The sequence below is a fragment of the Sycon ciliatum genome, chromosome 13 (genome assembly GCF_964019385.1).
Source record: "Sycon ciliatum chromosome 13, ocSycCili1.1, whole genome shotgun sequence".
Classification (NCBI taxonomy): Eukaryota; Metazoa; Porifera; class Calcarea; order Leucosolenida; family Sycettidae; genus Sycon; species Sycon ciliatum.
Window position 1 is genome coordinate 20230766 of NC_088655.1, and position 14417 is coordinate 20245182.

Here is a 14417-nt window from a genome sequence, read left to right on the forward strand (position 1 = left end):
ACCGGGGCTGGCGCCCTTACTGCCGTAGCGAGTACAGCCACTGTAGTTCTCTCATACACTGCAATAATGGAGCAGCAGTGCTTGCGGCTGAAAGGCCAGCGCACCGTGAGCGCTTGACGTTCTCCGCGGAGTTCAATGTCCACAACCGTACTAGTCTGCAGTATACATGTACATGTATACTGCAGTAACAGCGTAGCGCAATGCGGAGGGCACACCGTATGGAAGAAAACAGTGTGTGTGTGTGTGTGTGTGTGTGTTCCTGCATGCCATGCTGTAACCATCATACCTGGTAAACTACAGCGTTGCCACTAAATGAAACCCAACCTCATGAATAAAATAGCGTTGCCGGGCATGCACTACGCAGCCCCTAGCACTACACATACTGGTCTGTGAACTCTAACATTGCGCTACTTTATTCAAGAGGTTGGATTTCTCTGGCCGGCACTGTATCATACGACGCTTACACACGCCACAGGATTCACCTACAGTGCTGCGCAATGAACTCACGTGTAATATGGTATGTCTCCTTGCACACATATCTCCATCTGATAACATGGTGTGTGGTGTGTTCAAATTTAGAAGTGGTCGTCAGATCGCGTGAGTCGATTACATGCCTGACAGATCATCAGACACACTTTCTTTCTGTTATCTCTTTTGCAGAGTGAAGTAAGTGAGACGGAGTGCACTGGCAACTGAACCCGAACCATGGCCCGTGCACAGCCTGGAGGCGAGGACTCTCGCTTTGTCGCCAACGCCCCGTCGTACTCGATTGCCGATTTCAGCGCTGCATCTCTGATCCACAGCCATCACCGTGCTCCACTTCAATATGTGACGTCTGCAGCCGGGGCTGCCACGCATAGAGGTTCAACGCCGGACTTCGCTAGCAGGGGAGGCACCGATGATGGGCTGCCGGGCATGCTGACCGATTCGGATTTGCCGCCTGCTGTTGAGAGCAAGTTAAGGCTGTGTGAGGAGAATGTATCATTGCGCCAGGAGCTTGCCAGCCTCACAGCCAAACTGGCGCAGCTACAGAAAGCATGTGTACACTGTCGAGCATGGGACTTGCTTTATCCACTCTGCCTGTGTGTCTGTCCGTCTGTCCGTCTGCCTATATTTCTTTCTCTCTTTCACTCACTCTCCTCTCTCTCTCTCTCTCTCCCTCTCCCCCCCCCCCCACCCCTCTCTCGCTCTCTCCCTCTCCCTCCCTCTCTTTCTCTCTTTCTCTCTCTCTCTCTCTCTCTCTCTCTCTCTCTCTCTCTCTCTCTCTCTCTCTCTCTCTCTCTCTCTCTCTCTCTCTCTCTCTCTCTCTCTCTCTCTCTCTCTCTCTCTCTCTCTCTCTCTCTCTCTCTCTCTCTCTCTCTCTCTCTCTCTCTCCCTCCCTCTCCCCCCCCCTCTCTCTCTCTCCCTCTCCCTTCCCCCCGGCTCTCTCTCTCTCTCTTTCTCTCTCTCTCTCTCTCTCTCTCTCTCTCTCTCGCTCGCTTTCTTCTCCTATGTGTCTTCTTACCCTTGCCGTTAATCTCTGTCTTCCTTCTGATGGCCAGTACTATGTTGACAAGGTAAAATGCTCTCTTTGTCATGGCTGCAGCTCCATAGAACAGAGGAGTGTACATGAATTGTCTACATCACTTCTGGTCAGCGTTTATACCATCTTAGTTCAGGGCATGGTGTCATGTGTGAGTGAGTTGACACGAGTGTGTGGATGTTGTATGGTTGATGCCAGCAATGCTGTCTAAACACACACACCCAGGCGTGGATATAATTATAGTTATTTGGGGGGGGGGGGGCACAGGTGGGTGCTTTATGTGTGTTATGGGTGTGTATAAAATTATGCGTGCATGTTTTGTTTTTGCACCTTTAGTTTGAGCGGGATCTCGATTCGATCCGCGAACAGCACTACATCCTGCTGCAGTCTACAGATAAGCAGGAAAGGCTGGAGCAGGCATTCCGCACCCGGCTGGAGGATCGCTGCCGTCGACTAGAACAGGTCAACAAACAGCTGAAGGGTATGTGAGGATCTGTGTCCATTCTAGGTGGAAGCTGCAGTTGATTTTTTGTTTGAAAGTGCTTCTTGCACTCTGTGTTGTTTAAAAGGGGAGCGAAAACATCCTGGGAAGTTCACAACTCATGAGACAATATAGCGTAACCCCTGTACACCGCACCCAATAGCGTGCTTAATTGGATTTCATTGATCAGCACTGTAGCCGGTCTAAAGTTCGTCCTGTTTTTATTAGACATTATCTTTCTTTACGGAGTTGTTGTTGCTGTTCATTTTGCTACTCTTTCTTTTTCCCTCCCCTTACTTTTATTTTTCGCCGTGGTTGGCAATCACCCACTCTCTTCACATTGGCCGGTGTTTCCACCGAGTCTTGGGATGTTGTAATAAATATAAAGCAAAGAGCATGCCCTATTGACGTTCCTATTCTCTTGATGTGTACTTTCCCGTTCCTCTTCTTCGACCTTGCCGGGTTGTTGCCGTCGACAGCCAAGCTAGAAGATGAGCGGCGGCAGACTGACTCGGTTGTGCTGCACGCCCGGGATGATATGATGGGAGGAGCTGATGCGGCGTGACCGTATCATACACACCTTAACTGCACAGTGTGAGTTGTGAACTGAATGATGCATTTGTTTCCTGTTCTTCAATGGAGATTGAGAAAGAGAGAGAGACAGAGCCAGCGAGACAGAGAGAGAGAGAGAGAGAGAGAGAGAGAGAGAGAGAGAGAGAGAGAGAGAGAGAGAGAGAGAGAGAGAGAGAGAGAGAGAGAGAGAGAGAGAGAGAGAGAGAGAGAGAGAGAGAAAGAGAGAGAAAAGAGAAAGAGAGTGAGAGATATTTGGACTCAATTGCAATTCCGACTTACTTGTGTCTGTTCGTACAAGGCTATTCTCCAGAGATTCACCGAAAACCATTTTCAAATTTCATCTCCACCTTGCCGATAAGCTCGCCCTGAAAGTCTTTTCCTGTTTTTTTGCTTTCGTAACAATGCTCCAACAGGCACAACTGGCCAGGAGGAATGTGATCGGCTTCGACATGAGATTGTGGACCTTGGAGAGAAAGGGCAGGTGATACCGCAGCTTGAGACACGAGTGTCTGAGAGTGATGCACGGCTAAAGCGTGTCAATGAGGAGGTCAGTCTTTAGTCTCAACGTGTGTGTGTGTGTGTGTGTGTGTGTGTGTGTGTGTGTGTGTGTGTGTGTGTGTGTGTGTGTGTGTGTGTGTGTCCCATATGGTGCAGTGGTATGTGCAGCGATTTCCAATCGATAGGTTGCGGGTTCGATTCCCGACGATTATGGTCTTTCACGTCTTTCTTCTCTTTCTCAGACTCTTCCTGACTTTTCTTTCATTCTCCTGGGTGGTTACCAACAGCCAGTGCATGCCGAAGTATGTGGTGTGATGGTGTGTGCGGGGAAAAAAAGACCAAAAATAGGGATTCACTGGCCAGAAAAAGTCACTTCAAATAGCTGTATGGTGTAGACCAGGCTGAATAATGATGGTCAATTCTTCAGCCTTGCAAGCTGTTGAATGGTGCAATCCCAGCACAAGTTGCTATGGCTTCTGCCGTTGCATTGCTATCATCGCCTCCGGCGATGGGCGTCAAAGGTCAGGGTGTGTGTGTGTGTGTGTGTGTGTGTGTGTGTGTGTGCATGTGTGTGTGTGTGTGTGTGTGTGTGTGTGTGTGTGTGTGTGTGTGTGTGTGTGTGTGTGTGTGTGTGTGCCCAGCTAGTTCGGTTGGTGGGTACACTTATGCTAGATACTGTTGGGTCTGGTGCCAACGGGCTCGGCTGCTTGAAGGTGTATTGTTGTACCTACCACCTTTGTTGGTTTCAGGGTTCATAATACTTTCTATTTGAAGTATACATACCTGTTGACCATGGACTGCTTCTGGCTAGATTAACTCTTGTGTAATCAATGGTGCTAGTGAAGCTTATATCAGATCCACTCTGATTTAGCCACCCACACTAGTACCAAGTATTACCTTCACTGGGGGCAGGGGTAACTGCAGTTGGATCCCGGGACGGATACCCTGATGCCGTCCATCCTTTTTCTGCACCTTGTCCTCACCCACTTACTGAGGTGTGGGGAGCCCATAAGTGGGATCATTTCAAATCCACCCTAGTTTGGGGATTTCAGGGGGTGTCGGCCGTTGGGCGGTTCAATAGCCTATTGAGTCATCTTTCCAAGATTCATTTTGAGTCTCTCTCCCCTCTCCCGGGGAGACCCACGTGACCAGCTTTGGCAGTGAGCAAGTACAAGTGTGTGTGTGTGTGTGTGTGTGTGTGTGTGTATGTGGTGCTGAGGTTGAAGACGACAACCACGTGTTGTGTGTAAGCGTATAAATGCCAATAGTATGTGACTGTCATTTTCTTCGACATAATTGATAAGAAGTGTGACCGACAATTGTCTGCTCACCGCTTACTCAAATATAAAATTAAATGTTTCAGATAATTCTAAATGGCTTGCTTATAAGGTAGTTACATCATGGTCTCTCCTTGGTTCTTGGTGTTTTCGTTTCCTCTAGTTCACAAGGCAGGTGTCACAGGCAATTCCCATCCGAGAGTTTGAAGCTGCCCTGCGGGAGCTGAGAGAGGTTTCCACCAGGCAAGATGCACTGGATATTCAGCAGCGCGAGCGGCTGGAGAGTGATGTCAACTTGCTACGACTTCAGGTAGGTGCTACGAGTGTTCTCGTTGCCGTACTCTCAGATCTCATCTATCTATCTCTATCTCTCTCTCTCTATCTATCTCTATCTCTCTATCTATCTATCTATCTCTCTCCCTCTATCTCTCTCTATCTATCTATCTCTCTCTCTCGCTCACTCTCACTGTCTTTCCCTCCATCCTTCTCTCTCCCCCCCCCCCCCCATTCTCCTCTCTTTATATATTTAGCTTGCTGGATAATGCTAGCCCCCCCCCCCCCTCGGCACATGGCCATCATCAGGTAACTTAACAATGATACTGTTCCAGCTACAAAGGAGCAGTTATATCAGGGGGCGTCGCACACGGTACGGTCACTACGGTATTGACCGTACCACTATTTGCCCCAAGTACCTTGTGAATCAATAAAATGAACTGATTTTGGCTCTAAATTTCCCAAATTTTCGGCTCGGCAGCCCCTCCCCCACGAGTAAATTGTACTTCAGATGGCTGACTGTACACACTAAATTACCTTCCGACGCCCCTGTATATACAGGGCATTCCGCTGAAAGGGTGTAAGTCCTCTCGCTCCGAATAAGGGAAGAAGTGTCAATGGGAGCCCACACCACAGCACAGGTGAGAAGACCAAGTTTCCGCTGTACAGCCAGGATGAAGCACATACATACTGAGGCGAGAATGTAAGAAAGTCCCCCCCCCCCCCCTCCCTACCCTCCTTTGTGTAATTATTGTTGCCTGTGTCTATCTAGGTTGACCTGTTTATGTGTGTTCGTTCTGTCTACGTTACTGCTAACGAGAATTTCTCCTGTGTTACTGTTATGTAGCTGGAACGCTGCAAGCAGCCCTACTCCCCTGACGGCATGCCATCTGAACCTCCGGGTAACGTAACTCCACAGCAGATCTGCGACTTTGAGGCACTTCTCTGTCGTCGTGAGTCTCACATTCAGCAACTCCAAGAGGATGTGGTGAAGGTAAGTGTGAATGTGAATGTTTTCTTAACAGTGGTGTGTTTAAAATATCTTGCGAGGCCCAGCGTTCATAGTGATAGATCTTTTGTGTGTGTGGGTGTGCCTGTGTGGTTGTGTGTGTCCCATATGGTGCAGTGGTATGTGCAGTCGATTTCTAATCGACAGGTTGCGGGTTCAATTCCCGACGACTATGGTCCCACTGTCTTTCTTCTCTTTCTCATTCTCCTAGCTCTTCTACCATTCTCCTGGGTGCGTGTTTTTGAATGCAAGCCTGATTTTCAAGATACATATCATCACAGTAACCTGGTTTCAGTGTTGACATGCTCTAGTGTCGTGTATAAAAGCATGACCCATATAGAAGCATGACCCATATTGAAGCATGACCCATATTGAAGCATGACCCATATTGAAGCATGACCCATATTGAAGCATGACCCATATTGAAGCATGACCCATATTGAAGCATGACCCATATTGAAGCATGACCCATATTGAAGCATGACCCATATTGAAGCATGACCCATATTGAAGCATGACCCATATTGAAGCATGACCCATATTGAAGCATGACCCATATTGAAGCATGACTCGAATATAAGCCGATTTTTCGAAGCGCGCCGTGACGCAGAAGCACGATTTGAATAGAAGCATGCATGCATCATTTACTTGCACACTACATACGTGACAATGTGTGCACTGTACAGTGTAGACTGAAGATGTTGACGTAGAAGCATGTTTCCAATAGAAGCATAACTTGAATAGAAGCATGGTTTGAACCCCTTCTTATACGGCCGTAAGCGCCTACTTTTATACGCGACATTGCTCTACATAGAAATACCATATTTATTCAGGCACATATTTAAACCGCTCGCTTGCAGCCTTAGGGACATCATTGACTACCTGAAGAAGGCCATTGGCCGAAACGTTGTATATAATAGAATGGTTCGGAAATTTGCAGAGTATTGTGGAATGGGTGAGTTCACCCAATTGTATCTAGAAATACCAGTTCTGAAAATAATGCTGATGCAAATAGAAGCCTAGCACTAACATCGGCTTCTGCGGGAATAAGCCGAGATGTGTAATACACAACCGGTTATGTTGTGTTTTGCTTTACGATGCAGTGGCGGCAGCTGTACTCGGATGAGTTGAACCTGGTTGCTTCCACGGACACAAACGGGTAAGATCATACTGTATGTAACATTGGGTGACGACAAGAGTGCACAGGGGCGTCACTCGTGATGGGCACGGGGGGCACGTGCACCCCCCCCCCCCCACCCCCCCCCCCCCCCTAAAAAATTCGACCTTGTTTTTTTGCGAAATGAAAAGTGTAGTGCTGGTAGAATCTAGCTGATTCTTGAGCTGATCTACTCACCTCCCACCGCTTTAGGAGCTGCATCTGCGCCTTGAACCTTGAACGGTGGTGGTGTTCCTACGGATGCGGAAAGCCTGGCTTCCAGCCGGCGAGTCTCACGCGAACCGTGGATTTTTTTAAATAGCAATTACTAGGCACGTGTGCGCAGCGCTGCATCCTTTGGCCTTGTACTAGACTCTACACGCACGGCGGCGTGCTGGGTGTTTGTTTGAAACAGAAGAAATAAATAATTCAGTGTGGTCGCAAGTAAGTTAGTCAGGTCACCACACTTGAAGAGTCTTTGGAGCTGTTTCCTCTCAAAATGTTGTCTTCTCGAAAAAAGAAAGCGTCTGGCCAGCTCACTATCAGCGAACTTTTTCGTGTTTTCCTGTGCAAACATTTTCCTGTGCAAAATTCCTGTGCACCCCCCTGTGAAGGGGTCCGGTGACGCCCTGGTGCATAACCTCAAGAGTGTGCAACTGGGGTCTGGCTGCTATAGGCCCACTGCGCGGCGGAATTCCAACATTACGCCATGCCGCTGAAGCACAGCCGTACAAAACTCCGCATTCTGCGATGCTTGGAACCAGGGAGTACAGGCGCAACGAATGTGTACGTCATTTTTGATGTAATGTTGGAATTCCGCCGCGCGGATCCCCATGTACAGAGCTGCATACACTTGGGGTTATGGACTCTTGGTGACGATAGTGGTACTCTCACTTCCTAAACTCTAGTCTCTTATTCCTTATTCGTTCGATCCACAGCACTTGGGTGCACGGAATGTGTTGGGTCAATACAGGATTCCGCTTGATACGTGGGTCTGGCAAACACAGCTCTACTGTGCCTTTGTTTGCTTTGTGCTCGCTCAGCTTGCGCAGTTATCCGACACGGTCTCAGTCGCTGGGCGACGTCACATCCGACGAGCGTAACTCGTCCGATCAGCAACGTCAGCAGCAACAACAACAGCAGCAGGAACAACAACGACGCCGCGTTGAGATCGTGAGCGCTGACCTGTTCTCCGCCAATCGGCGCGTGGTGGAGCTGGAGACGGTCGTCAAGCAGCTGCGCTTCCTCATGACCGACCTCAGCAAGGAGTTGACGAACGTGCGACGCCTACGCGATGAAGATGAGCGGCAGGTCGGGAGAGACATCGCCACCGCCGCCACCACCGCTGCGGGAGACCGTGAAAACCGCAACGGAGGTCATGACGGTGGCGGTGATGATGAAAGAGCCGCTTCTCCCGACTCCTCAAGCTTGTCCCCGCTATCACCAATCTCCAAGAATGGCATGTCGTTTGGTAGCGTTGAACATCTGTAAGCTCGAACGTTTTCCGGTCTTTTGATGCCGGAGAATGTACTCAGTACTCTGACTTTGAACAGTCGCTTGTAACGTTACTTGTACGTTTATAGTTGGGCAACAGAGCGTATTGCCGGTTTCGTCGCTCTGTTTCTGATGTCATGGCACATGCTGCTGTCACCTAGAACTATATCAATAATATTATAGTGCGCACTGTACGGGAGGTAATTTTGCATACGTATCAATTTGCACGCCAGCGTCTTGAACGGTGCCATCGTGGAGTCGGGACCGTGCAAGTCCTGGGCCACATCACCTACTAGTCTGCCCTGGTGTACAGTATAGGTTGAATTTCACCTATTGTCTATAGGACAACTGTCTCAGTCACACCTATTGTCTATAGGACAACTGTCTCAGTCACACCTATTGTCTATAGCCTAGGGCAACCAGGATACTGTTGAGTCAAAATGTACAATAAGGATTGAAATTTTATACGCCATTTTTCAACCAAACGTCATGCAAGCTGTGCATGTAAACTTAACATACACACAGGCACACACATGCACACGAGTTGACACAAGTTCACAGCACAGCATGGGGCTTCTAACGTAAGCGTGTGCATGGTAGATAGTGCCGACAAGACGCAATCAGAGGGTGGAAAGTACAGCGTAACCAGTGTTGCTCCTATACCGGTATACGCTCACAATAACCCTTACCAGGACATACACACATGCATCCCCCCCCCCCCCCCCCCCCCCCCCCCGGTCGAGAACTGCCGTTCACGAATATGTTGGTGCCCCCCCCCCCCCCCACACACACACGCACCACAACCACACACTGTAGCAAGGTCTCAGGGTTGTTCTGAACAATATTGTAAAACATCGGCCAGGCAGTGAAGACACTGACCTCGTTTGGCAAGGTCGACAGTATTTGAAAATAGCTTACACGAGCTGGAGCTGTTTGCAATAATATTTATAGAAATGATTGTGATGGTGATAGAGGTTGTGATTGATTGGCAATGAAGATGATGGTGATACTGCCATGACATCACCAATGATGTCATCATGATACCATGCATAACAATGTTAATGACGCAGAATGGAGTGGCTGAGTGTACTGGGGGAAATCGCAAATCATTGCACTCGTACTTGTCCCTGTACTGGTTGGAATCGATAGATCAAATCGGTGGGGAATGAGAAATTGAACAACAGGCTACCTTTGAAGCAGCACACACGTAGGAAAGCCACCGAAGAGCCAGCAATCGGCAGCGTCTAATATAAATTCGTATTCAAGGTGGGACGAGCACTCGTGACGGCAATCAAACAACTGAACAGTGACCGCCTCGCATCACAGTTCATCACCGGACACTTTGACATGGCCATTAGAAGATCGTGCATGCTCAACCACCGTAAAGTGTTTACTCTTTTCACACAAATTGACTGCAAAGGTCTGTTAGTAGCAAGACGATCAAAAACAAATGATTGAGGATACGAGAGGATCAGAAAGTGCGGAGAAATTCTGCTACTATATCAAGATACTGGTTTTCGGGGTTTACTATCTGTTAGATCATGACTTGTATCGAATGGTGCGCACTCTATGCACGTGCACATTATGTTCATGCACGTAAGCATGTAAGCATGTAAGCATGCACAACATACACACACACACCATGTACCCCCCCCCCCCCCCCACACACACACACACACACACACACATTCACAAACACACACACACACACACACACACACACATACACACGCACTGCGGCAGCGCATGTTGCCTCCTCCGCTATCGAGCTCCCCATACAGGAGTCCTGCCATACATCTCAAACTCCTTAGGGGGATTCGCAGAAGCGGAAGGTGCCGGGGATTTCTGCGACGGACTCCGTCTTGGTAGCTTCGGCGAGGAACCTGCACTGGTTGAAGCTGTAGCGATGGATGGATGACTATCAGTGACGGATGGTGGCCGAGAGCCTGGGTTTGACAGAGATACGACTTTGTACGCTGGGAGAGGAACTCCACGAGCAGCGCTGTCGCTGGTCAAGCTCGCAGCGGATGCACTGCTAAGTCCAGCGGAAGGCGCTGCTCTCGTTGGCGTTGAGCCTGTTCCCGTGCGCCCTGCAGCAGAGCCGGTGGTACCAAACACAAGGTGGCACTGCGAGATCATCAGAGCAACCACTTGGCTGAGTGAGGAGGTCAGCGACGTCGAGAAGTTGTCCAGCGGAGGCTGTGTGAAGTTGGGTGCAAACACGATGCTCAGGTTGCGTGACGTCATCTTGTTCTCCTGGGAGTTCAGCGAAACACTGCAGGTACAGAACAACAGCAGTAGCAGTGACAATAGCAGCACCAGCAGCAGCAGCGCCAGCAGCACCATCAACAGTAGCAAAATGATAAGCATCACCAGGTGGACACAATATGGCAGGGCCAAGCAGCCTCGAGCGACACCAGTCGGAAAGTACTTTAGCGTGGTACGGTCAGTCACCCGAAGTACGATCTACTTGAGGGGTCGGGTAGCTCATCTGACATTTTTCGAAATTCACACCACAAATCCGTTCCTTAGGGGCCATCCGTAAATACCAATATTTATTTAGAAATGAAAACTAGTCGTTTCTCTTCACTCCCTCCCCCCTCCCTCAGAAACGAACACATACAAACGATGCATAGCATCGATATTTTTTCTTTTCTTTTCTGGACTTGCCCACAAATACAAACTGTGCATCGATATTTTTCGAGAAACGAACAGGCGCTAACCCCCCCCCCCCCCCCCCCCCCCAAATGACTAGTTTTCGTTTCAAATAAATATTTATATTTACGGATGGCCCCTTATAGAGTGGTTTAGTCAGTACTACATCTTAGTTGATCCAGGGGCGTACACAGGGTTCTTCAGAGGGGGACTACATCGGCATGCATGTAACCGTGCAGCGCATAGATACAAGCAACACCAGTTTCATGCTTCTCTCTTTCCGTGACAAGGACTGTGACTGCCACTTCTGTTCATCCGCTTGAAGTAAAACTAATTCATATCGCGTATGTCCCCTTTATTGATCCAGAAGGTCCTAAGCAATGGAATGACAGTTCCGTCCATACAGAAATATTCGGCGCACGAACGGATTCGATTATAAAATTTTACAATTTTGAGGCATGCGTTACTCGTTGCCTCACCGGTACAGGTGCTGAACCATGAACGTGAGAACGGCCAGTTCCTTGGCAGGCATTGCCGACAGCAGGATGCTGCGGACGGCTGCGGCCTGCACTTCAGCATCTTCAGTCGTATCAGAGAGAGAAAGAGAGAGAGAGAGAGAGAGAGAGAGAGAGAGAGAGAGAGAGAGAGAGAGAAGAGAGAGAGAGAGAGAGAGAGAGAGAGAGAGAGAGAGAGAGAGAGAGGAGAGAGGGAGAGAGAGAGAGAGAGAGGAGGAGGAAGAGAGAAGAGAAGAGAGAGAGAAAAAAGAAAGAGAGAGAGAGAGAGAGAGAGAGAGAGAGAGAGAGAGAGAGAGAGAGAGAGAGAGAGAGAGAGAGAGAGAGAGAGAGAGAGAGAGAGAGAGAGAGAGTCAGACAGACAGGCAGCGACAGATACATACACAGAGACATAAACAAACACATGGACAGACAAAGACAAAGAGACAGACACAGAGTCAGTCAATCAGTCAGACAGGCAGACAGTCAACCAGTCAGTCAGACAGACAGACTAACAGTCAGTCAAAGACTCTTGCTAGTACTTGTAGCCAATTTTCCCATTTACAAGCCAATGGCTGCGAATTCACACCAGGAAAGGACAAAACTGGGCGCTGCACTTCCGTATACATGTCTTGCTCTCGTCTTGTTTTTCCCTCTCTCTTATTTCCTTCTCTATTTTTCTTGGCGCGCTTCGCCTGTGCAGACGCCGAGACCACCAAGGTCGGCTGAGCAGCAGGGCCACGCCACCACTTTCCGTATTCATTCGAGATCATAGTGGACTCAGTAAAAACTGGATCCCAGTTGAGATATATCATGGGCCGACGCTTCTTAGACTGCACCTTTCACATGGGACTATACTCATGTATGGTCTGGTACTCGGGTGGCAAAATTCTCTGAATCATACAGTAGAAAACAGCATGTGTGCTTCAGTCCCTCGCAGGTAGCAAAATAGACCAATCATGGTGATTTAGAGAGTGGCTAGTCAGTGGCACTTGTGCTTCAATACCCACTACTTACAAAGTACAACTGACGCCCATTGTCAGACAAAAGACAGAGCGAGAATGTGCCTGTGCACGCGCACGTGTGTGTATATGTATGTGTGTGTGTGTGTGTGTTTGTGTGTGTGTGTCTGTGTGTGTGTGTGTCTGTGTGTGTGTGTGTGTGTCTGTGTCTCTGTGTGTGTGTGTGTGTGTGTGTGTGTGTGTGTGTGTGTGTGTGTGTGTGTGTGTGTGTGAGTGTGTGTGTGTGTGTGTGTGTGTGTGTGTGTGTGTGTGTGTGTGTGTGTGTGTGTGTGTGTGTGTGTGTGTGTGTGTGTGTGTGTGCATGTGTGTGTACTGTAATTTATGATAAATTCTGGGTGCGCCTTATACTCCTGTTCGGCATACACTCCGGAAAGTACGGAATGTAGAAATAATGAACTGGAGGAATGTACAGAGCATGCAGGTGCTTGTACCATAAAGACTAAAACAAGCTCCCAAGAGTGTGCCTCGCTGCACATGGGGTCTCCGACTTCGAGAACTCACGTCATGTGTTTCATATACGTTTCGTATTACTGCACGTAGAACGAAGGATAGCGTGCGCGCAATCTTACTGTCTGCCATAAGCATGCTGGGGAGTGCATAATCACAGGGATTTTCTGTCAGGGAGTGATAATCTTATTACTCCGCTGCTCACTAAAAATGTGCTGGAAAGGTACAACAGGAACAGCACACCACGTGATGTGAGTTTTCGCCGCCTGCAAACCCCGTAAAGGGGTATCAGGTGTTGCCCACTCTTGGGAGCTTTTAACATGTTTTACTCTTCGTGCCATGTGTACATACATACACAGTGTATGACGTCATTCAACAAACTTTCTGGACTAGATCTAACGTGCCTTTGAGGGACACCCACGGACTGACAAATGTCCACATACCTCAGACATGCAGGACCGTCTGAATCCAATGGAAACATTTTTCTGAGCTTTGTGAAAACATGAAATAAAGTTAGAAACGGATTTGTGTCACCGCAAATGACTGAATGAATAACATCCACAGTGATCACCCCGTTGGGCGATGACAGTTTGTGCCACGAATGAAACTCACCTAGTTCTTCGACATCCGATGGGACGGCTGCTCAGGTACTAGTACATGTAATCGTTCAAATGTTCTGTTGCAGAATGCGATTGCCAGCAACCGTGGTTCCCTACGCACTAGCACGAGTCGTCTGCACGCGTAAATCCTCTTCACTGAGCTGTTCCTAGTGCACGACAACAAACTACAAGTGGTGGTGTGGTGTATTGGATCGAAATACAACCACAAAGAAGCGGAAAAAGCATCGACCTACTCTCCTAGGAAAGCGGCAACTAACTTTGTAAATTAAGCATTCACATGATTCATTCCCTTGGGTTGACCAACACATTCTCAAACACAGGTGAACCCATGGCAAGGTCTAACAATGATTGTCAAAATGAAAATTCATTCAATCACTATCCCCATGCATGCAGCGAAGCCAACCGGAACGTAGATTTGAAAGGCAATCGTTGTGTCGCCAAAAAAACTTTCAATGCAGCCATTAGGAGTGTGCTATCGCTTCACATCGACCCACAGCCGAAGGTAGAGAAACGGGGAAGGAAGAACGGCTCGTGCTTACCGCTGTTCCAAGCCAAGCTATGCTAGAGCGCAATACTCCAACGGGGTGCTTGATTCACCGAACGAACTAATTACTTACCGTCACCCGGACAGACTGTCGAACTGCCGTCGCTACCTCAGCTTTGAATGCCTTGCTGCCTTCGCCTGCTTTCCAGCAACACTACAAAGGGGCGTCGGTATCAAAGCGACATGATGACAACAATGAAGACAAAAGAGAGAAAAAACCTCTCTGGTGAATGACTGTGCACCAGGGGAAATTTTCGGTCAACTCTGCTCTCTATACCTTTTCTATGACCATTGATGACCGAGTGTGAGCTGCCTCTCAACCACTGCACTTGTCTTGTGTAGCATGGGGACCTAC

The 14417-nt window shown here is 48.6% G+C and overlaps 2 protein-coding genes across 5 annotated transcripts; one reads left to right on the forward strand and one right to left on the reverse strand.

Moving 5' to 3' along the window:
- Window positions 1-1391: 1391 nt before the first annotated feature.
- LOC135830025 (uncharacterized) lies at window positions 1392-8765 on the forward strand. The gene is made up of 7 exons (XM_065342412.1): window positions 1392-2003; window positions 2483-2597; window positions 2990-3123; window positions 4515-4661; window positions 5472-5618; window positions 6737-6792; window positions 7833-8765. The coding sequence occupies exons 2-7, from the start codon at window positions 2558-2560 to the stop codon at window positions 8278-8280; spliced, it is 972 nt and encodes a 323-aa protein (XP_065198484.1). The 5' UTR covers window positions 1392-2003; window positions 2483-2557; the 3' UTR covers window positions 8281-8765.
- Window positions 8766-9951: 1186 nt separating this feature from the next.
- On the reverse strand, window positions 9952-14294 carry LOC135829603 (rho GTPase-activating protein 42-like). Of its 4 annotated transcripts, none has more exons than XM_065342000.1 (4): window positions 14136-14294; window positions 13511-13658; window positions 11418-11517; window positions 9952-10558 (listed from the first exon to the last, which is right to left on the reverse strand). In XM_065342000.1, the coding sequence occupies exons 3-4, from the start codon at window positions 11468-11470 to the stop codon at window positions 10045-10047; spliced, it is 567 nt and encodes a 188-aa protein (XP_065198072.1). In that variant the 5' UTR covers window positions 11471-11517; window positions 13511-13658; window positions 14136-14294; the 3' UTR covers window positions 9952-10044. The 4 variants fall into 4 exon arrangements, with proteins under 4 accessions (XP_065198072.1, XP_065198069.1, XP_065198070.1 ...); XM_065341997.1 differs by having other exon boundaries at window positions 13511-13664; XM_065341998.1 differs by having other exon boundaries at window positions 13511-13682.
- Window positions 14295-14417: the final 123 nt, after the last annotated feature.